Below are 25,329 nucleotides of genomic sequence, written 5' to 3' on the forward strand. Positions count from 1 at the left end.
TGTAAAAATGATCGTAATATTAAAAATCGTCGCCGGTCTGGCGGCCGTTTTGTTCTGCGTGAAACTGTATGTCGTGCACACCACCAAAAGGTGCACCAACTGCGTGAGTTTGATCGGTAAAACTGTCGTTGTCACCGGAGCTAATACCGGTACGTAAAAATTGTGAACACATTTTTTTTGAATGACTGTCTTAGGCTCTGTTCACTGATATTTATCACCTTGACCTTCACCGTCCTAAGATAGTCGCTATTAATTGGTTGATCCCCTTGAAAGTTTTTCAGATGAACTTAGGGATTTTAGCAAATTTATCACGCCATTGTAGGAAGGTGCTTTCCAAGAGAACTAATAATTTGTTTTTGAATTAAATCTCAACGAATGTAAAAAACGATTTTAAATATCTGCTTCGTCGTCATCCGACAATTGAATCCAGCCATTATATAAAATTGTTGAACTTTACCAAATAATAGATTTTTAATTAAAATTCTTTTATCTGTGTGATTCGGTTCTAACTTAAAATTTCTAAAATTTTGAACCTACACTTTATTTTTTGATGCATATTATTCATCCATTTTAGAAGTAACTCCATGTTTATAGACAGTACTCAGATAATGTTCTTTCAACATGATTCAGTAGATAATAAATCTTAAGGTAGATCGCTCGAGTCAGTTCCTTTCAAAAACAAAAGTTAAGTTTTAATTTAACACATTAACCATAATAGTGTAATTTTTTTAAATTTGGATCATAGAAATAAGAATTTTATGAAGTAATTAAGAATATATAGATAAATTTTAGAAATGGATATAACATGGTACTGACATTCAGCTGTTATATTGTAGGATCTTCCTGAATGACAAAATATGTAATATAAAAATTATGATGAAATATGTACCGAGTATCCCATTTTGAACACTTTTACGGGGTATCTCAATTATTTTTAAGGATAGAGGGTCGCGGTTTACTCAACAGTGTGCTACTTTTTTGTGAAATTAAAGATTGAGATGCAGGGTGAAATCCAAAACTATTGGTGGGACTCCGTTGTCTTATAAGTTATTGAAGAGTTAAAAAACCAATTATATATGACTTTTTTCGTAGCATTCAGCGACAGAGTTTGTTTTTTGTTTTGCTATAACAGTTTTTTAGTAATGTTAGTAAGTATGTACATATATTTTTTTGAAGGGAACACGCTACATATTATTTTTGACATTAATTGGAAATCATTAAGCTTTTCATATATATATATATATATATATATATATATATATATATATATATATATATATATATATATATATATATATATATATATATATATATATATATATATATATATATATATATATATATATATATATATATATATATATATATATATATATACATATACCTTCAGCTAGATGGTACCCCAAATCATAATTTAAAACCATTTTTAGATGAACACTTTCCTTGAAAATGGGTAGGTACCATCGGACCTGTAAGATAGCCCGCGCGATCTCCGGACCTTTCAGTTTAAGATTTCTTTTTATAAGGATATAATTTCGTTGACGGCATCTTTAATCTCACAAAAAAGTAGCATGGTGTGGCGTAATCTGCGACTCTCCATTTTTAAAAATTACTGAGATACTCCATAAAAATGCCTAAATGATATGTATATGATCATCTAATTAATACAAAAATTTCATTAGTAGATTATTAATTAATCACCAGCGAGAACAAACAATACAGGACATTAAAATCACAGTTAAAGCAGAATCATCAAATCGGTTCTTTCCAACCTATGTTAAGTTTAGGTATTTTCCAACTCCAACAAAATTACTTCTATATTTATAAACCACTGTCAGTTGTGCTTTTCAACTTATATTACGAAACTAAATCAATAAAATATATTTTAAACACTGTAACTCATCCGTATATCAAACATGAACTGAAACAAAATAACAACTTTTAACGAATGCCCAGTCGCACCAAACTGTTCAACTATTGGTGGTAGGGAGTAATCATCATTTCGCATTATCCATTCTTGTAAGATTTTCAGAACAACAACAACAAACCGTTTTGTTAAATTTCCGAATACCCTTTTTACCGTTATCTCAATCGAAGTATTCAAAACCGACTAACGAATGGAAATTTAGCTACATTAGTATTTATTACTTAAACAGTATACTCCTAAAAACAATTTCATTCCATTAATACAGAATATTTTTCAGTATCTCCATTTTTGTTACCTCAAACTTTTATCTGCAAAACACCATTCAATTTAGAGACTTTCATGGCTCTTGAATTTTTTTATAAGCATTTCTAGATACCTCAAATTGCTTTTAAAAAAAATAACCGCTATCAGCCAAAAGGTAAAAACAAGAAGAAATTGATATTAGGTTTTAATTGTAACGTCTCAATTCTGTATCGCAAAACTTATTCATTAATGCAAGAGGAATTTCCTAAATTTTGTTTGATTCTATCCATTGACACCGAAGAGACACTACAGCAATAAGAAATATGTTTTTAATTTTTTCGTTTTCTTTGTTTTGTTGAAACTTTTCATTGTATCTGTACTTACCTAAAATGATGATGCATAAAATTCTCAAATGCCATTTTTAATTGATAAGTAAAATTCTGTCCAGAGAGCGAATATTTTTCGGACCACCAATACAATTAAGTACTATAAAACAAAATTCGTCACATTTAGTTGTACCATCAAAGCAGTGTAAGTAAGTAAATAAAAGTGACCTCATAAATGTGAAAAAATGTGCTATTATTATAGAGACTGATGTCAAAAATGCTGCAATACTTTGGAGTTTGCGAAGAACCAATCAAATTGCTCTTTGGCCAAAATACCTATTTTCATAATTACAACAGCATTTTTATGCCGTCTCTTTATGGTAGACGTCAGTGGGTGCTACAGTTTGTGCAAATATGTGAGACTACTGGAAACTTTTTGTTTGCAGAAAATCGTGGACAAGCATTATATCTTATTATTTGTTAATATTTTAACTATTTTTCATGCTTAATAAGAAATCTTTGCAATGTGTTACATATCAATCCGTTATTGGTAATTACGAACGTTATTATTTACAATAGCAATAATATACACAAACTTACTCATGAAGTTCCAATAGAACCATCTATTAATTTATAATAAATAATTTGGTTTGTCAAAAATATATGCTTCTTAGTCAAAAGCAACTCCAATGGTATAAGCACCGTTTCGCTTGTAACCTCAAAAATAGTTTCTAAAACCATAACCCCTCTTAATAAACACAAATGATGTGCTCCGATTGATCAAACTGACAGGGATCGTGAGGCATTTTATAATGTCCCGCTGTTTCAACCGAGACACTCGAGAGCACAAAGGGGTGGCGAAAAAATCCGGGAAATATTAAATTCCTGAAATTTTCATGGGATGTAATATTTCCTGGCGGATTATTTCTGCCGCGTTTCGTTTTTCCCTAGCATTAAGCCAATTTAGATAATTAAAGAGAACTTGTTATTAAATGCCGAAAAGCATAAAGAAGTACAGCATCGAATAGAATAGAATAAATTTTTATTCTGCGAATGTGTATGTTTTAACTGTACTCAGATACCTATAGGCGCAACTTGACTTTTGTATTTGCTCTCTCTTGAGACCTAAAACCCATAATAAAATCTGTGGTTGTGTGTCGAAATAGAATCGCTGCTCTTACCTGAATTTAACAAAAAAGGACAAATTTCAATGCCAAACAACCGGGTAAATTACTCCTTAAGATTTATAAATGGCATATGGTATTTCTAATAAATTAGCAGCTGTGGGCAGTATATAAAAAATATATAAAAAACAATTAATTCAAAAGTATTTATTGCTTCATTAAAATTAATGTTGTCCGATTCAAAGTAATACACCTCTTCACAAAAAAAGGAAAAATGCAAACTGTGAACATATATTAGTGGCATGTTTACCAACATAAAAAAAAATTCGAAAATTGAATGTACGAAGCCCGCCCAATTACAAAATTCACCTTACTTTTTGAACACACCTCGTATATAAAAAATGAATTGATACCGTTTGAATGTCCGCTCACCGCATGTACTAAAATAACTTTACTTGCATATACATATATGTTTCAGAGCATCTTACAATATTAGAAAATATGACAGGATCAGTCACGTTAGACGCTGAAGCTTAAATATCTACCTTAACAAACGTAAAAAAACCAATCATCCGCTCAATGTTTCTGAAAAGCTTTATAATCTTTTAGGAAAATAAATGTACTAATAGAATTGTTACTTTTACATTACGGTATTATTTCAAAGACCTTTTTCATATGAAGCTCCTAAATTGATGAAAAATGACATTACATTGGCATTCGCGATAATAAAGACACATTATGGTTGGCGGGCATTTAGAAGTGCTCGCAAATATTCACTAAACCTTTGCCACTACATCTTTCCGTCAAGCATTCATCAAAAGATTTATTTTGCTCTTATTTATACCAGGAAAGAGAAGACGAAGTCGATATAATTATTAGTACAATACAAATAAATGTTTAGGCGGAACATATTTTTATAAAGCTGGGACTGTCTAGAAGAAAATGTCTCAAAACAGGTCCTCCATCTTGAAAATCGGTACTTTTGTACAAAATCTTGTTATATTTCCAAAACTCTCATATATGTCAAAAAATATCAAGAGAGCAAAATTGAAAGGCATAAAAAAATACGTAGGAAATTTTTAGCATTGAAGAATATAATAGCTACAATTTTTTTAAAATAGTAAAAATTTGCACCAGTTATTATGATATCAGAAAGCTACAACATCTATCAATAAATATAAAATAAAATACACTAATGGGAATGATTTGAGATATGTAATATTCTAACTGACATGTCACAAAATCTGTATATTTTTTATAATGTTTACGTGGTATAGCACCAAATTTTCCGACTTCTCCTGCTTTCAGAATTTTACTGGCTCCTCCTATTTTATTTGGCACTACGTAAGCTTCTTTTGGAGTTCGACCATTCCCCCGATAGAATGAAATGTCCCATACCACTCATGGGTTTTTATATAATGATCCGCGTTAACAAACACGAATTGTAGGAATGCTTCATTCGTTACTTGATGCTCATGGTGCCGAGCAGCTGACGATTCGAATGTTAAAGGTTTTTTGTGCGTGTCCGCAAAACATAATAGCAAGCAAAGCATAATAGATCTATCAAATTTCTACATCCATATTTTCAGTGCAGATAGATTGCAAAACTAAACAGAACAGGAGAAACAAAAGACCGAGGATGAACAAGTACTATTGTTACATTGGCGATTGAAACAATTTTGGTGTTAGTTTCTTCCCCGAATAAAATGGAAAGGAAAAGCAAAATTTCTTTAGGTATGTTTTCGACGTCTACGATGGATATTTGTTCTTTGACCATACTTCCGCCCTTAAAATTCTTGCACAGTTCTCAATTATATATTGACGTCTATCTTGATCAGATGAGTTGATCTGTAAGGCCTCTTTTATCAGATCATCGCAATTTTCTTTAAAGCTAAAGATAATGGGATATCCAGGAGTATCGGTGATAACTAATTCTTCTTTATAATGCTTCATAATTTTCTTTCGGGGATATTTCGGAGACCATGGTTTGGAGTTGGGTGGAAAAAATGTTTCCATCTTGGCATATTTACATTTTGTTCTCATCTAAATATTGACATTATTTTTTGAAAACATCTAATGTTTCAGCATCTTCTGGTCTACCAACTCATTTCGCAGTATTTGTGAAAGATGCATAACAGATTCGCTCAACCAAATCTATTTGAGATATTATGCGGCTCTTTACTTGAATTCCCCGTTGGTCCTTTCTTCTCTCGCAGTGTTTTATGGTGGTATTTTTAATTTCGAATGTTGTGACAATTCTGGTTTTATTAGCTCGTTTGTCAAGGTTATGAAGACATCTCTTATATTGCTTGACCCTTCCATCACATTATTCTGAGGATTATTTGATGGTTTTGTACTACTTGGCCTAGTATAGTCCCTTTTGCATTTTACGTGAAGCATCAGCTCAGTTTTCTTCTCCCATAAAATCTACTTACCATCATTTCGATTCTCGCTTGCTTTTTTCAACGTTTGTAAGCAAGGGCTTAAGAACTATCAACGCTATCAACGCTAATATGTGCTCTCCTACTATTCTCTCTTAAAGTAGCATGAATCGTACAAACGAATATACTCAAGTTTTAGGGAATAAAATGAATAACCTCATTTTCCTGGAAATCCTGAAATTTTGCCTTTTCTGACTAATTTCAGATGAGTTTTCTCGAGTATAATCAAATAAACAACGAAATTGGTTATTTACTTTTACCGCTCAAACAAAACTATTTTTTAAACGTGAGTAGATGTAGACCTTCTATAGTCAGTCAAAAACGGAAACCCGACAAAAAAATAGTTTTTTGTTATTGTCCGTTAAAGATAAAATTATTGTTAATCATAATTATAACCTTTGAGCATTTAGTAGTCAAGCAGTAGGTATCTATCTTTTGGTACATTTGCAAATTTTCACTATTTTAAAAAAATTATAGCTATTATATCTTCAATACGATTATAGGTAAAAGGCTGGAAATACGTATTTTTTATGCCCTTCATATAATGAGATTGCTTTCGAAAAATCGTTGCTGGGCCGGGGCAGGTTCGTAGCGCCTAGCGCGAAACAGCTTTTTGTTATAAAAGGAAAGAACTTCGCGGTTTCGTGTGGTAAAGGGACGCAATGCTCCTTCGGACCACTATGAAACTTTCTCAAAATCGATATAATTTAATTGTGCATGCACCCTGTATAAAGTGTCTTTTATATTTCGTCGAACTTCAAAGTTACAGTAAACATAGGTAAATATTAAAATTTGCACAAATAATAGCGTTGTCGGATGATATTTTTTCAAATATCTCACATCCTGTTTAAATGACGAAACCTGAAACTCTCCCTCGACACAGTTTACGATACTGTTCATATAAAATTATCCCATCTTTAACGGTTTTTCATTTATCGGCAATAATTTACCTAGAAAAACGGAAACCTTTAGAATCTTTTAGATTTTTTGGCCATAAACGACACACCCTGTACATGATTCAAACAATGATCGAAGTAGAGGTTATAACCCTAGATCTTCCACGTTTCCTGGTACAAGAATTTTGTGAAAATAGTAAACGGTTTTCGAGAAAAAAAAAACATGGAGTGCGCCGTAATAATTAATGACGTCATCACGTCTTGACAGCCCCCGAAATAGCTATTTCAAATGGATTTTTTCAAATATGCCGAGCAGCGTATGTGATAGAGGAAAACCGCAAATACAAACACCGTAGCTCTTGATGCGGCCTACGACACCGTTTGAACCAATTAGCCATATTTTTTACGATTTTTGATTTGCGGCTAATAATTTACTCTGGAAAAGAATAATTTTCAAAGTCCTTAACATTTTTGCCTATAATCTGAAAACCCTGTATAAAATAGAAAAAATGCTTAAAATAAATGTACTAGATCCTCCGCGTTTGCCATTTCCAGAATATTGCCGTTCGAATGAATGGTTATGGAGAAAAACATGTGTAAGAGACTCAATGTTTCCTAGACTTCCTTTTAGAAGCCGCGTGTGGAATAATAGTATACAAGTTCATCGAAATAAATTCTTAATTTAAAATTTAATCACAAACAAAACAAAACTACGGATAAACCATCGAATTATAAAATAAACGGCCTACCTTATGTGCACTCTAGTGTAAGACCCCCGAGGCCTCTCGGATTTTCTTTCTCCACACCATGTCCATTGCAGCAATGTAGTGGGGGTTACCAATCGCAGACACGCGAAAACTATGCGCGGTAATTCGGCCAAACAAAACCCGAGGGCTCATATTATCGCGGTGAAATGACACGCGTTTTTTACCATAAAGTATATAAAAAATTAAATTAAAATAAAAACTGATAAATGTATTCGATTAACCCCGAATCATAAAGAAATCAATATATAGAAAACCCAGGTAATGAATTAATATTTAGTGTCAGTATACAAAATAAATAACCAAAACTGAACATACCGCCCACCAAATACAACGGTATTTCAAAAAACAACAAAAAAAAAAAGAAAATAAACAAAATATGCTAATATTAAAGTTTATCAATTGTGATTAATTGGCCGGCAGAGGACATACATTAATAACCGGTCGTTTGATTAAACCGTTTTGGGTTCTGACAGTGACTACTCGTGGAACACCGTCAGCACCAGGGTGAATGGAATCAATCCGTCCCAGTCTCCACTGGAGGGGAGGTAAATTATCCTCCTTCAGTACAACTAGAGTACCCGGCGTGATAAGAGTGGTATCTTTATCCCATTTAGCTCTCTGTTGTAAAGAATGAAGATATTCCATATGCCATCTTTTCCAAAATGATTGATGCATTTTGGTCAGTAACTGCCACCTATCAAGTCTATTCATAGGAACACAAGTGAGGTCGTGATCGGGAATAGCTGATAAAGGAGCTAAGAAGAGAAAATGACCTGGTGTTAAACTGGATAGATCGTTGGGATCACTACTCATAGCGCAAAGTGGTCTAGAGTTGAGTACGGCCTCAACTTGAGTGAGAACTGTGTAAAATTCTTCATAGGTAAGTAATTGTTCCCCTATGATTTTAGTAATGTGGGTTTTGACGCTTTTAATGCCAGCTTCGTGTAACCCACCAAAGTGAGGCGCTGAAAGAGGGAAAAATTGCCACTCGATTAATTCCTCAGCGGCTGCTTTAGCCATGCAATCTGCTAAGTATCGAGCTGCACCAACGTAGTTGGTACCGTTATCACTGTGCAGTTTGGAGCATCTACCACGTCGACTGATGAAGCGACGCAATGACGCAAGAAAGGCAGAAGTGGATAGGTCTGATACCAGTTCCAAATGCAGGCACTTTGTAGAACAACACACAAAGAGAGATAGATAAGCCTTTTGAGTACGGCAACCTCTATGTCTTGACATCAGTATCTGAAAAGGGCCACCGAAATCCAAAGAAGTACATTGAAAGGGCTTGGCTTGGGTAATGCGGAAACTAGGCAAATCGCCCATTTTTGGTTCTATTACCTGAGGATGTGTTCGAAAGCAGCGGAAACACTTATGGACAATACGTTTTATAGCTCCTTTAGCACCCAAAATCCAAAACCGTTGAGATATAAAATAGCGCAAGGCCTGCTGTCCACAGTGAAGGTAGCTTTTATGAAAATCCTCTATTATAAGATCAGTCAACCTATGTTTGTTGGGAAGCAAAACGGGATGCTTCTGATCGTAATCAAGTTGAGAGTGAGTAAGGCGTCCGCCTACCCTGAGAAGTCCTTGTTCATCGATGAAAGGAGCAAGCTTTCTTAACGGCTTGGAACAAACACTCTTGTTCGAAAGATTGGAAATGTCTTCATAAAAGGCTTCTGCTTGTACTTGCTTCACAATGCGGAGAAGACTCTGAAATAACTCGTACTCCGTGAAAGGACCCTTTTTAACCACTGAAACCACTTTAAAACGAATGCCAAGAAAACGACGCCAATAAGTAATAAGGCGAAGTATTTTCTGTAAGCATGAATACCTATTCAAAATATCACCAACAGGATTATAGCCTTTTATTATCGTGAGAATGGTCGCTCTTTCTTCTGGTAGTGGTTCGTCCAATTCACCAAGTTCGTGTTTGGGCCACTCTTCGGAGGGACGCGACAACCAAGCTGGTCCCGCCCACCATAAGGGACAGTCAACTAAATCAGATGGAAGGACAGGGCGACTCGCAAGGTCAGCTGGATTGTCTTCTGATTTGATGTGAAACCAACGTTCAGGTGCTACATTGTCTTGAATCTGACTCACCCTGTTTGAGACGAAAGTGCGCCAACGACAGGGCGGTGACCTTATCCAACCTAGGACTATAGTCGAGTCAGACCAAGCATAAATATTTTGTACGTCGGGAATGTTGTAGACATTTAAGGCATATTTAAGCAATTTGGAAGCCATTAATGCAGCACTTAATTCCAATTTAGGAAGACTCAATCTCTTCAATGGACATACTTTACTCTTAGCATAGAGGAGATAAGTAGAAATTTGGCCATCTGGAGACACGAGGCGAGAATAGATACAACTTCCATAACCTAGCTCTGAAGCATCCCCAAAAGCATGGAATTCTAAACTAACATACTTTGAAATAAAACAATAACGGGGTATTTCTAATGCTGACAGACTTGGCAATTCATTTTTGTAGTCGGTCCACCTTTGGGCAATATCTGCGGGCACTTCACTGTCCCAGTCGATACCTCTCGCCCATAAAGATTGCATTAGCTGCTTAACTAATAGAGTTATGGGACAAAGTAATCCAATTGGATCAAAAATTCTGGATATTTCAGAAAGTATAGATCTCTTAGTACATGTCGAGTTGAGAAATTGTATGTCGTATGAGAAGATATCCTTCTCTGGAGACCATCTGAGACCCAAAACCTTCAAGTAAGGATCGGATTTAGTGTCAAGTGCGAGAGGTTTCTGTAGAATATCTGAAGGTATAGTAGCTAAGAAGTCAACACAATTGCTAGACCATTTTCTAAGGAAAAAACAACCCTCATCCAATAGAGCAATAAGTTGTTGTTTGATATCCACAGCATCCTCTAAAGATTTACAAGATACACATATATCATCAACATACACTTGGGACGCTAAAATTGCTGCGGCCCTAGGAAATCTATCTCTACCCTCGGTGGCTAATTGTAAAAGACATCTCAGAGCAAGGAAAGGAGCTGAATTTAATCCGTAGGTTACGGTTTTTAGGCGAAAATCTTGAACAGGTTCTCGAGGGGAGAATCTCCATAAAATACGTTGGTAGTCTTGGTGGCTGTCATTAACAAGTATTTGTCGATACATCATTTTGATATCGGCAGTAAATGCTACAGGAAACCTTCGAAAACTTAACAGAATACTTACAATTTCATTTTGTAGTTTGGGACCAATCAACAAAGTGTCATTCAACGATCGATCCCGCGGACTGCAAGATGCGTCAAAGACTACGCGCAATGCAGTAGTCGTACTATTCGAATTAGTAACCCCATGGTGAGGGATGTAGAAGTGGCGCTGGGCAACATCAGAGACAGGAGCAGACACGGGTTCCATATGATCCAGCTCTAAGTATTCCTTCATAAATTTGGAATATATCTCAAATAATGGAGGATCCTTAAGAAGACGGCGCTCTAAGCTATAAAACCTTTTTAGGGCTATGGAGCGTGAGTCAGAAAATAATGGCTCACCACTGGAAAACGGTAGAGTAACGATAAAACGTCCTTCAGGAGTTCGAGAATGAGTCTCGTTAAAAGAAATTTCAGCGGGATCGTCAAGGGTTAATGAAGACTTGCTACTTGGAACTTCCTCCATTTCCCAAAACATTTGAAGAGTTTTATTAATATCCCGGTTTTCTTCCAATAGTGTGCAACAGGAATATGAGGACTTGCTTTTTATACGATCAATTTTACCCATCACTACCCAGCCAAATAATGTATTGAATGCGACAGGTTCCAACTCTTTACCGCACACCTTCTCAGGCAACAAAATTAAAGGGAATAACTCGCACCCGATGAGAGCATCTATAGGTCCAGGAGTATTGTAGGTGTCATCAGAAACGACTAAATTCTCCAAATGTGACCAGTTCTCGCGACTGAAAGATACAGAAGGCATGTAGGAGCAAATCTGCGGTAAAACGATACATTCTATGGGAAAAGAAGGTGTGTTCTTACCCACCGGGCGGACCGTACAACAAGTAACACCATTCGACGATACAGATGTTATATTACCTAACCCATTAATTGGAATGTTCAAACGAGAGCGGGAAAGTCCTAATTTCTTAAAGCATCTTTCGGATATAAAATTGCCTTGGCTTCCACTGTCCAGTAGTACTCTAACTGTGTGGGAATAACCTTGGCTGTCCAGAAAATCCACTTTTGCAGTCGCAAGGAGCGTAAATGCACTATTAGAATTTATGGAAGTGGTGCCACAATGTGGTTGATCTACGGAAGAGTCATTAGCACTGGGCAAAACATCGTCATTAGGTGGACTACGTTCATTACCATGTGCCGACTCGAAATGTAGTAAAGAATGATGGCGTTTCGTACAAGAAGAACAGGTCGTATTAGAACTGCATTTCGAAAATTTGTGAAACGAACTCAAACAATTCACACACAAACGGTTGCGTTTAACTAGTAAATAGCGCTCATGAGGAGTCTTACTTAAAAAGACGGAGCAGTTTATAATGGAATGCTGGGTCCTACAGATACCACAATTCAATGTAGGAACGTTATTAGAAGGAGTATTAGTAAAAAATGCTTTGGAGTGATCACCATTATTCCTAGAACCTGACTTATGTTGACGGTTACTGGCAAAAGACTTACTATTATAAATGGTTCCGGCATTTTTTGATTTATTTTCTTCCTGAGTATAGGTCAACGTATCTAAAACCTTACACCTGTTATTCAGAAATAATTTCAACTGCGCAAAAGTGGGTATATCAAATTTTGCGTGCTCCATTTCAAATCGCTGTAAGGTATCAGAATCGATTTTCATTAAGAGTAAATTAAAAAGCAAAAAATCCCATTCCGCAGTAGGAAAGTTCAATAATTTTAATGCCTCCACATTTTCACAAAACTTATCAACAACATTACGCAGTGCTTGATTCGATGGATTTGAAATTTTGGAAATGTTCATTATTTCATTGAAGTAATGAGTCGATAAAAGCCGTTTATTGTCATATCTTTTTATTAAAGTATCGTAGGCTACTGCGTAATTGTCATCAGTTATAGGAATATTTCTCAATAAACTGAGCGGTTCTCCGGTTACGAGAGTAAGCAGTAATTGAAATTTTTGTGAAGCGGAAAAGTTCATATTATGCACCGAACTCCTGTATAAATCAAAAAATGTCGGCCACTGTTTTAAATTGCATGAGAAAACAGGTATATCTAAACGGGGAAGATTAAAATTTAGGTAAGGCGGCAAATTATGGCTCTGGCCTGGTGGCGAAGGTGGTACCATCATGGATATTTCAGATTTTATACAAAGTTCACTATAAATGCTTTTAATTGAAAAGTATTGATCATCAACTTCCGCTCGAATAAGCTCCTGCTGCTCAAGCATTACATCCGTTACTCTTTTATCAGAAATTATGTCCAAATGCAACCTATCAAACTCATTATATGTTGATTCTAACGCCGAATATCGTATTTTAAAATCATTAATTTTAGCTGGGTTCTGTGTAGCAGCAGTAGCTAAATCGTAGATTTCTTTCAATCTTTGTATAAAAACGCTTCTTCTATTTACTTTTGAATCTGCCATGGTTTAAAAATATTTTTAGAAATTTTCTATATCATAAAAAAATGGCAAGAAAGAAGAAATTAAATTCAATTATATTAAAATATGCGAACAACCTCGTAAAATCCACCAAAACCACAATTGATAACAAAAAACAATCAAAATATCGTACACAAAATCAAGACCGCAAAAAACTCTAAACGATTTAAATTCTTTACCTGTTTTCCGATACTTCGTCAAATTTATTCAAGGTCGTCTTATTTAAACGCCTTTATAGTGAATGAAATCAAAATTATTTTTACCAATTTAGTATTAGAAAATGAATTTAGAAAAGACAAAATAATTTTATTTTTGAATTACTGATTCTTTAAAAATCCGGGCTCGAAGACCATATATAAGAGACTCAATGTTTCCTAGACTTCCTTTTAGAAGCCGCGTGTGGAATAATAGTATACAAGTTCATCGAAATAAATTCTTAATTTAAAATTTGATCACAAACAAAACAAAACTACGGATAAACCCTCGAATTATAAAATAAACGGCCTACCTTATGTGCACTCTAGTGTAAGACCCCCGAGGCCTCTCGGATTTTCTTTCTCCACACCATGTCCATTGCAGCAATGTAGTGGGGGTTACCAATCGCAAACACGCGAAAACTATGCGCGGTAATTCGGCCAAACAAAACCCGAGGGCTCATATTATCGCGGTGAAATGACACGCGTTTTTTACCATAAAGTATATAAAAAATTAAATTAAAATAAAAATTGATAAATGTATTCGATTAACCCCGAATCATAAAGAAATCAATATATAGAAAACCCAGGTAATGAATTAATATTTAGTGTCAGTATACAAAATAAATAACCAAAACTGAACAACATGTTTTTCTGGAAGCCAAAATTACCAAAAAAAAAATTCAAAAATTATTAAAAAATACTCGGTAAAATTTGATTGCGGCCAATTTCTACCATTTAAATGTCGACATGGACTTTCTCTGCTAAATTTGAAGTTGATGTCTTGAAATTTAGGACACTTAACACATTTCTCATCGGGAATATCAGGAATACCCTGTGCAATAGTTGAAAACCTTAAATAAAAAGTGAGATCTTATTGATCTTATTATGAGTCTTTCAGTTATAACCAATTTTCAATGATAGGGGGACAACATTTTCAATTTTTTTGAATTTGTATCGCACCCGGTATATTTTTGAAAAACTGTCAAGCCTAAAAGTTTCTTCTGGTTCAAGAATTTTTTTGGTCTGGTGAACGGTTTTTGAAAAATGATGTTTTTTGTAGACCCTTACACATACGATTTTTAATTTTTTTTAGAATACTTCCCCTAGCCTCTCATTTTCAATAGCTTCCGTTACGGGGCAAAGCTGGGGGCAATTGCTTCAAATTTCATTTCTTATAAGCTTATGTGCCTCGTGGAGGCACGGTTCGAAAGGTATTAAAGAAAAACCAAAAGACGAGAACGGAGAACGGACAAACGGACAAAAAAAACAACTTTTTTTTCCAACGGTCATTTCTGTACCAACAGCGATACCATAGAACCTGCCATTACCGAGATATAAAATTTTTATACGAACTTAGATACTTTCGAAAAATTCAATTTCATCGATTTTCGAAAGTAACAAGATTTTGTCCAAAAGTACTGATTTTCAAGATGGTGGACTTTTTTTGAGGCCTTTTGGTCAAAGGTACATCCGGGAAATTTTAATATGTTAAAAAGTAAGAATAGTAACACCTCTTCCAAGCAGTCCCAGCTTTATAAAAATTTGTTCCACCTTCCCCATTACTATCAATTTAGTTGTATTGTACTATATGGACCGTAGGCCTTAACAATTGCTCGGATTGTCACAATCCAACCTATAGAGACATTCTCTATCATACGCTCTGCGTATTTCTACAATCTCTATCGCATTTACTGACCATTCCTATATGTTTCTTCTACTGTTTGGGTGTTGGTTCTTAGAGTGTTTCGACGTAATACTTTATTTCTTTTCAGGTATAGGATTCCAATCGGCATTGGAGTTCGCTAAACGAGGAGCTCGGGTAATCCTGGCTTGCAGAAACCAAGAGAAGGCCGACATCGCTAGGGAAGAAATCGTACAACGTACCCAGAACACAAACGTTGAGGTTAAAATCGTCGATTTTTCGTCGCTGGCGTCGGTCGAAAAGTGTGCCAAAGATATTTCGGACAGCGAAGCTCGGGTGGACATTTTGGTGAACAACGCGGGGGTCGGGGGCACAAGAAACAAGTCGACTGACGATGGACTTCAAATCCTCATGCAAATTAATTACTTCGGACCGTTTTTGTTCACCATACTGTTGCTTGGTAAGTTATCCTGATAAGGGTATATATTTTTTAGTAAAGGTTTCAATTTCTAGGGCTATCTAAAAAATATCGAAACTACTTTTCTCAGAGACATTAGTCTTGAATTTTGAGGAATACAAATACTGTGTTCAACTAACTTCAACTAACATCACAACCTAGAAATTGTTTTTTGTATTTTTAATAGCAAATTAAAATCTAGCCAACAATCGCAATGATAATGGAGAACCCTGACGAACTTCATTACTAGCCTGTAGCATGATATTATTAATGCTGACTCTGAGGAGGTTCTAGAGCAGATTGAGATTGGAAGAGATGTGTTTATGCAAACGGATCCATTTTAGGTTTCTCACAGAAAATTTATTTAGCAATTTAGATTAGCATTCAACAACTTGTGGTTGTGGCACTAATATTTGAAGCACTAGCGCTTCTTTTGTTTTCTAATTTTTCAAAAGTATGGAGTGTAGACGTTTTTTGAGAGAGAGAGAGTGAGATGAAATTACTGATGTTTATTTAAGGAAATAGAAATAGAAATTCGGCAACAGATTTCAACAATACGGGCTTTTGGTTTTCAGAGAAATCTTTAGGGAATATAAATATTATTGTTATTCTTTTGAGAACTGCGTTACAACAAAATCTCCTTGAAGTTGATAATACATTTTTTAGACAAACTGGAGAAGAAAATTATGGATAGTCGATTCTTGACGATATCTGCATCGTCTTGAATAGTAAATGCGAAAAAATTTCCTTCCCCTTGGAAGTCGGCAGTGTGTTACTATTTTTCGATTTGGTATTAGTTAGGATGGGAAAAATGTGATTCGATTTTCCTCCAACCCTCCAATATTTCCATAAGTGTATTTTTGAATGAAAGTTCTTCGTCAAATCAATAAATTGTGTTACAAACTCACCAATAAATGCAAATCGTCCTATAAATAAAATTTACACCCAAAATTATAGAAGGATCCACCTTGATTTTTTGGTAAATATTTTGAAAAATAATAAACGCCGAAATACATCGATTGTGGCTATTTTGAATTTTTCGTTGATGGTTTTAATTTTTTGATATAAGAAACCTTGTACAAAGTCACCATTATTTTAAATGTTAAATTATAAATATAATTTCAGTTTTTGTCCGTCCTGTATTTAATTATTTTAAAAATATACCACTAAAGTACAATAGGATGCTTTTCTAAAAGGAAATCATCCGATATACATATTTTTGACATCAAATTGAAAATATGTCATAAACGGTAAGACTTACGTATAGGTTATTATAATTATATTATGTTAGGTATATATGTTGGGGACAAGTGGATTATTTCGGACAATGGTAGGTTATTATGCATAATGGCGATTAAAATAAGTCAATAAAATGCAGCAACAATTGTTAACAGTTGTGATATCAAGCATTGTTTCAAAGCTCAGAAAGTGTTTTAACTCTAGATGTTCTAATATTAATTTTGAAGAGAATTTAGACGTGCTCATAAGGGACCAAAACAATTCACGGTCTACAGAAGAAATTTCAAAATGGACCAGCGTCAATTTTTTTAGCGGAAGCACTATATGCAAGACAACATACCTTCTCTTAATAGTTGAGTTAAATAATCAACTTTGCTATCTAAACTAAACCATGATTTATATAATATCGAACTTCAAAGCGGATAATAAAGATTCCTTGGAAGAACTAAATGTGAAGAAAAGAAGTAATCTAAAAGAACAAGCTAAAAAGATGGTTCAAACTTCAAATTTAAGATATCCTAACGTTCAAAAGCAAGACACAGTTAAAGTTCGAATCGCAGAAATTTTGGTATCTGTTCTTGAAATAATATACGAATATCCTTATAAATTAAGTTCCAAACCTGGAATGCTAAAACAACTTTACGCTGCGAGCCAATTTACCATATGTAATGAATAATTTATTTGTGGCGAAGAAATTCCAGACTCACAGTCACAATAAGCTTATGACATGATTTTCCTCCAGAAGCTATTTGGTAATCTAGACAAGAGTCAGCCGCCAAATAGAGAATCCAGATGGGCAGAAGGCTGTCAAGAATAATCAGAACGACGAAATTGTCATAATTCTCCTGATGGAAATTGTAAATGTCGCCTGCATATTGAAAGGGTAAAAAACTTGATTTAGTTGAGAAATTCGAACTCAATAATGGAAAAAATCTTTTATTGAAAAACACCTTTTTAATTTTGAGCCGACAGGGTAAACTGTAGATCTTCGGAGTTTTTCTGATTACAAATATTTTTTATAGATCTTGACTTGCAAGTTTTTGTTCTCAAAATCATTGATTTTATAATAATGATAAGAATAAACGATTTTTTTTTCAGATAATAGCATAATAAACATTCAATACAGACTAATTAGTTGTACTGTCAAGTGGCACAGTCTAGCTTGAAATTAATGAGTCTACTGAACCCGTGCGTGGCACGAATAATATATCTCAATGGCAGATCTAGTCAAATACTATTTATCAAAATTCCACTGCCACTATTATTTTTTGATAATTATAATAATATATTTAAGGATTTCAAAACGGCAGCCGTGGTCAAATATATTTAAAATTCGCCAAAAATCAATACCTGTCTCACCAGTATCTGGGTCCACCACTTTCGGCTTACTGCTTCCCCACCTCATGTATAGTAAGTAGGTATAGGGGCCTCAATGTACAAAAACCCAGGTCTGGTCAAATACATGCAGGTGGTCGCCCACTGGCTCTTAGACTATAAGGTTATTAAATATGCTAATTTTATATGGAAGAGCGCTGCAGTGTTTTCTTCGACGCGTTTTTGCGCCATAGATCGGCGACGAGAGTCAAAAACCGAATCGCTCTGCGATATTTTAGCCAAAAAGGCGTGTATATACGCCGTGGCACTTTCCATCATCGTCGTGCACAACTCGTTTAACTTGCCTGGTAAACATTTTCCGTATTATACCAAATAAACACATACCTAGCGTGACTTTAATAAATCATCTGTATGGGAAACGGGAAGGCCTTCACGTGGAAAACGCGACGTCAGCGTGAGCTGGATGAAAGAAAACTTTACCAATTACGACTTACAGTAAATGAATCGGTTAAATGGTGCTGTCAACGGCAATGGACGTGCTGGAAAAACAATGAACAGTCCGCGACGCATACAAAGAGAGATTTTTAGAGAAAATGCCGGTGGTTATGCACTGTTTCTTAACGCGAGAGGGTGATAAAATGCAAATTTTGAATGAGAGGGATCGTTAAACAGGGTAGGTTATATCATAAAATTCAGACGAATTGCAATGATAGTTTTTAAAAATTCCGTTTTTTCCGAGTTTTATTGATTTGGTCTATTTTTTGGTCTATTAATTTTGATATGATGGGGTATTTGAAGAAAATTAGGAATAACGTAATAATTTCTAGAACAAGAAAAAGTCAGTACACAGAATAATTTTACCAGATTCACTCGGTGATCTAACTTTCACCTTTCTTGCTTGATATACTTCCCATAAAGGTTTGTTAATTTTTGAAAGAAACTTCCACAATTCAATTTCTAAGATCGGTCCTAAATTAGGGCTACACAAATTTGCATACAATAGAAAGACGAGTTTGTTGAATGTTGCTGCAGTTTATTGGAATAATAATTATACATCATTATAATCTTAGAGGCGGGCAGCCAATTGACATATGAATTATTTTAATATCAAGTAAATAAAAGTAAGAATAATTCGAAAATAAGTAAATTGTAATAAATATTACTCTCAAGAACGCAATTAACTGGAAACTTTAACCAGATTAGAAAACGGCCTACATCTACATCTTTACGAAAGAGGCGGTACTAGTATATTATGCAACAAGTGCGGTAAATGGCATTTAACGCACTAGTTTATTCGACATGAGCGGAGCGAATGTTTAATAAAAGAGCGACTTAAAACGAACGAACGTGTTGCATACTGTAATGATTAGAAATGAAAAGTGAGGCGCAGAGGTATGGGACACAACGGAACCCATGCCAATGAAGTTGTTGGTAATAGAAATGTGATATTCACCAAGATGTTGTAGGCTTATGTTGAGCACAGGGTGAGGAATGTTCATGTAAGGCAAGGAATAAATTTAGGGCCAACCATAATGGATACAATCGTCGCAATACAGTTAGGGTGGTATGAACATGCATGCCGTATGGAAAAACATAGGTGTCATAAGAAATTATTGGAATGAAACATTAATGAAAGAATACGCCGAGGAAGACCACGAAAATCCTGGAGAGAAGGCGAAATGCCATGGCTCCTGAACCTGAACGATGACGATTGTAGGGATAGAGGATCATTTAAACTGGGATACACTAGTTTCCACAATCTCCTGCCTCTCTAGTCATCGTCATAATCTATTTCCTATTTTCCAAACAAGTAGAATAATTCTTTTGAAAGTGTGCATTATTATTAATGGAGCCACGACACGACCTATATAACGGGAACAGAATCCAGTGGTGTCGAATCGTTGCTACTAGCAGGTTACAATTTTTTTTTCACAATGTGTGTCAAATTTTTAAGATTCTGTTTTTAATTTTATTTATAAGCTGACCCTGAACTTCAGTTCTTTTATGGTAAAATCGGAAAGTGTTGTTGGTTTTTATTCCAAAATTTACTTCTTTAATTATTATATTTTGAATTGTCAAATTTAGTGACCAAATATTTATTGTTTTCTTGTGCGTAGAAGTTTTTCATTATAAAGGAAACTTTCTATATTAGATAGAGAGAGAATATTAGAGCTATTACTCGAAAATTGAGGCATGATGGGGGAATAGCCAATTTAACCTTTACTCGAGGGCAGATATTAACCCAGCTGCGAATTCAAAATCGCCAGACACCCGTGAAAGGGGACAATAACTCCGAACGATTAGCCACGGTAATTATATTGTAAATAATTCAGAAAGCTAATTTGTAAATTTGGTGGGCGGATAGTCGGTAAATTTCTTCTAAGTATAATTATAAATGGCGAAAACTCATTCCATCCACTAATCCCAACAAACTTTCTACATAATTTCGATCAAGAAGTCACCAGAGAACTCAACTAATGGTATTTTAATCTTTTTAATTAGTAAGGAAATTTTGAGATGTCGAACAATTAACCATAGGATTGCGAGTCGCAGAAAATTAATAATGATAAATTAATTTTTATGTTTTCCAAAGAACAAGGATAAATATAGTCCCGCATTATTGGGTCGATTGTGATATTCAAAATCCCAAATCGAATTGCTGGATCATTATCATAATGGGGTCTGCCCAATTGAGAATGGTTAGTTAAATATTTACACTATTTACAAGGGGCCGGTATGAATAACTTATGTACCGAGTTTGAATTGAATTGTAATAATCCAATCTTCAGTTATTGAATTAAATATCGTAGCAAAAATGCACAATGTCAATACAACAAACACCAGCGAATATTTTCCATGACGCTATTTCCAACATAAAGACATGCACATTTGGTTTCACACTAAACTAAACCGAGTGTGTCAATCTCATACTTGGCTTATAAGACCTCCTTTTCTCTTAAAGCGATCTTGGAATGAATTTCTTTTAAAAAACGGTTTAAGAAAGCTAAAACGACTATTAATTTGAACCTCAAGTGTTTTATTAAAATTAATTAATAATTATAATAAAAATACGGCTAGAGAACATTGTTAAACATTATTTAGGATAAACGTTATTTTTGAAGTAAATGTTCCAACAACCTTCCATCCAGTTAAACAATATCCAAAGCGATTATAAAATTTATTTCTAACATTGCTTAGCTGATATTGTAAAATTCTGTCAATTTATAAGCAAACAGCGTTATGCAACTGGTTAAAATTGTCAGATTTAACATTTTTATAGATAACACTTTTCAATTGACCCCACAGAAAGAAGTCGTTCGGCTAAAGGTCAGGTGACCTGGGTGGCAAAGGATTCAACGCCTTGGGCGAATAATATTCCCGTAAAAAATATTTCCCAAATACATTTGGGCGGGGCAACCATCTTCGCGAATAATTTTTTCTAGTGCGAGTTCAATTTGATTTTGCATTTTTTTTTCAAAGAAACTTCCACAGGTTTTTTGCAAAACTTCTGGATTCCTCCTGCGTCGGTTTTTGCTTATTTGAAATTGCTGACGTTTCGTCAATCATCCTGTTGGCTTCTTCGTCAAAATTGCATGTCCAACTAGGTTTCTCTCCAATAATATGATGTCCGCAAATTCCCACCACAATATTTACTTTTTGGGGATATTGACTTCGAGTATCAACAAAACGCTAATTGTCTTGGCTTCAATACCGACAGTTTCGGACATTTGATTTGTTGTTGAGTATGAATGTACATTTCCATGATTTTAAAACAAAATGCTACTATTCTTTCTTCATCGCCTTGCCGGAGCTCTTTTATTTTTGTATTTTTTTTATTTATAGAAAAAATGATTGTGTTTTTTTAACGTGCGGAGCACTGTAGTTTGTCGTCCCTTTCTTCTGCTCCATTATAGACATGTGCGGTTATTTATTACGGTATCTTTGGACTCGAATTCGGGAATAATAGGTTTAATTCTTGAAATCGAAGGTATAGTTTTAACAAGAAAAAACTGAAAAAAACATTTCAGACACTGTTTTAATATAATACCACTTAATTATGGCTACTTCATCTTCAATTGCATAAAGCATATAACAAACGTATAACAAACACGACTAAAAATATTGTTACTATCACGAATTTTCGTGTTGTCATTGTCAAAATCAATTTTACTGGTGTCTGATTTACTACCTAATATTGAAATCGTATTACATTCAATAACTGAAGATTGGATTATTAAAATTTATTTAATCTCTGGAATAATTTACATAGAAATTCAATTTGGCTAAATTAATTATACCTTACTCTGAATTTTGTTTAGTCACTATAATTGCCATATTCTGAACATGTCCGACACGTTACTTGCAGTGTTTATTCTAAGATAGATGTATTTGTATATTTGGTGTTACTTGAAGTCATATTAATTTTATTGGTTTCAAATGGAAGACGGTGTATCTCAGAATTGTCTTGCAATTATATTACTCACCTATTTGTTATTATATAAAAAAACTTTTTCTACTCCCATCTGTAAAATACCTAATTACACACCGATCTAGCGTGCAGTAACTGTCACTTTTCCACGTCAGTTTTGTTTCCCACGGATCCGAGCCACTTCGGACATTTCCGGGATTTTACCGCACGGGTTTGGGAGCGATCGGATGTTTTCGAATATATTTCCCACGCTTTGAATTCATATTAGCAAAACAACACGAATACATTCACTGACATGACCGTCTGAATTGACAAACGTCAAAATTCAAAGCGTGGGAAATATATTCGAAAACATCCGATTGCTCCCAACCAGTGCGGTAAAATCTCGGAAATGTCCGAAGTGGCTCGGATTCGTGGGAAACGAAACTGACGTTGTAAAGTGACTTTTCCCGCACGCTAGATCGATGTGTAATTAGGTATTTTACAGACGGGAGTAGAAAAATATTTTTGACGGAAGAGATAAATGAATGTGACACTGCAACAGTGTAATGTTATGTTCTAATTTAAAGCACCTTGAAGTTTAATTAATTAATTAATAAATTTCGTTAAAATTCATTCCAGATCGGTTAAAGCAAGCTCCAAACGCGAGGATAATAAACGTCTCGTCGATTCTCGCCAAGGAGGGTAAAATAGACGTTACCAATTTGAATTCCTACGCTGGCCAAATCGCCACCTACAGCAACAGCAAATTGTGCAACATCTTTTTCACCACGGAACTGGCCAGACGACTGAAAGACACCAACGTATCCGCATTTTCTTTGCATCCGGGCGCCATCCGAACGGAGATATTTAGACGGGTCAAAGGTGTGAGGAAACTCATATTAGACGCCGTGTCAGCGCTTTACTTTAAGGTATTACCCCCGATCGAAACGAGCGGCAACTTTGAAACTTAGTTTTAGTCACCGGAAGAGGGCGCCCAAACGATCATCTACACGGCTACCGAACAAGGGTTGGAAAAGTATTCCGGAAGACATTTTGAGGAGTGTGCGGTGGTGCCGGGCTATCCTTCCGCGTTGGACCACGATTTGGCAACGTCGGTGTGGAAAAGGACGTGCGACATTCTTGACGTCGACGGCGATGTCACTGATAATCAAGAGAACGGTTTTGTGAAGGCGTGACGAGTAACACTGCGAAGTGTTTAACTACTTGTTGATTGCCAGAGATTTGAAACCAAAGTTAGCGATTGCGGTTGTCGTCATAAAAATTTTTAAAACGTAGCAATGGAAAACTAAAACTAAGCAGAATAATAACATTCATTTTAAACCAAACCGCAGGTTTCTTTTCTTGTCTGATGCTTGCGTGTGGTGAGAAGGAGAACCTAAACGCGATTTGGTAGCCATTATTTGTTTGTTTGTTTTCAACACAACTACAACAATATTACGGCATAATGTTTTTAGTAGCCTAGAGCTACTACTGCTACAAAATTCGAAAAGCGTATTCAATAATTTATAGCACTTACAGCAGTTATGGCACTCAACCCGGTTGCTTTTGATTTTAAGGCGATACGTAAAAACTTCGAGGTGTCTGAGTGTCTGCAGAACTGTTAAAAGCATTGCCTACTATGTATACTTTTTCTACGACCATTTAGTAGTTTGTTAAATACGTTAAGTTAAATACTTTCTGTTTAAAAAATAAAATTATTGTCGCAAGCCGTTTCCCACAGCTAAATACATTCGTAAAATGTCAAATATAAAAGAATGACAGTGACATACACAGCAGTATTGCAGTTGTTACTAGCTAACTCTGAAAATGGAGGTATAGGTTTATTATGAATTTTGGGATTGTGAAGGTGAGTATTAGGTTGCCAGTTAGGTTTAGGTTTCGTTGGGTGTAAATATTGTTTTCCAAAAAAGAGAAAAGAGAGTGGATAAGTAGGAATTTTGACCTAGGCGTTAGACATTTCGAAGCTAGTATATAAAACAAATGAAGTAATCCTAGCTTTGAACGTCAAAGTGAACGTCTGGTGATTCTGAAACAGTGTCAATTAATGCTCGTAATTCTTTTGCTGGCCCATTTTTTAAAGTAGCCTTTTTTTAACGTAGGCCATAACTTCCTATTCGCCTTAAACGTAGATATACCGAATTCTAGCATCTTCACGAAAAAGTTTGTCGTAACTGATTTTACAAGCATCATAAACATTTTGAATTTCCGCTCTGATTATTTCTTGCTTGGTCTACTCCTCTTGTGGATCGGAATCCACAAGTTCCATAATCACCGTGTTATGATATTGGCTAAATTCCTTTAAATGCTCTTCCAAATCAACACACCTGAACTTAAACTGCTCTTTTGATGACAAATCTTTATTTTCTACTTGAGAATGTCGATAATATTTCATAATACTTTTTGTATAAACCCCAAGTTTCTGAATTGACTTTTTTTTATGCAGATGGCATGATTCTTTTTATTAAGAAAAAAATAAATAAATATCGTCGAATGGTTATACTCGATATGATTATTAGAAAGGTAAACGAGATTATGTGATATTCGATAGTTATTTTTAATGATTGGATAAAAAATTTTGAAAGACGAATACAAATGGTACCAGCAATAAACACTTAAAATAAATGCAAGATATGAAATTTCCATCCAATACGTACAGTACTGTACGTATCGAACGCTGCCTGCGATACACTCCAAAG

General features: G+C 34.9%; 2 protein-coding genes across 2 annotated transcripts in view; one reads left to right on the forward strand and one right to left on the reverse strand.

Moving 5' to 3' along the window:
- Positions 1-23,947, forward strand: LOC132702207 (dehydrogenase/reductase SDR family member 13-like). Its single transcript, XM_060670709.1, has 4 exons — positions 1-149; positions 15,301-15,630; positions 23,252-23,541; positions 23,590-23,947. Exons 1-4 carry the CDS (start codon positions 8-10, stop codon positions 23,806-23,808), a joined length of 981 nt encoding a protein of 326 aa, XP_060526692.1. The 5' UTR covers positions 1-7; the 3' UTR covers positions 23,809-23,947.
- The window catches only part of LOC132702206 (RYamide receptor-like), a 147,945-nt gene that overhangs the window by 66,045 nt on the left and 56,571 nt on the right, over positions 1-25,329 (reverse strand). The window lies entirely within an intron of this gene.

This window comes from Cylas formicarius, unplaced genomic scaffold (assembly GCF_029955315.1).
Source record: "Cylas formicarius isolate icCylForm1 unplaced genomic scaffold, icCylForm1.1 PGA_scaffold_5__7_contigs__length_24384050, whole genome shotgun sequence".
Taxonomy (NCBI): Eukaryota; Metazoa; Arthropoda; class Insecta; order Coleoptera; family Brentidae; genus Cylas; species Cylas formicarius.

Excerpts from the sequence above, each read along its gene's own strand:
- LOC132702207 (XM_060670709.1), top strand. The coding sequence starts at position 8 with ATGATCGTAATATTAAAAATCGTCGCCGGTCTGGCGGCCGTTTTGTTC. Across the intron at positions 150-15,300 it reads TGTCACCGGAGCTAATACCG|GTATAGGATTCCAATCGGCA; the intron begins GTACGTAAAAAT and ends ATTTCTTTTCAG. Across the intron at positions 15,631-23,251 it reads GTTCACCATACTGTTGCTTG|ATCGGTTAAAGCAAGCTCCA; the intron begins GTAAGTTATCCT and ends AATTCATTCCAG.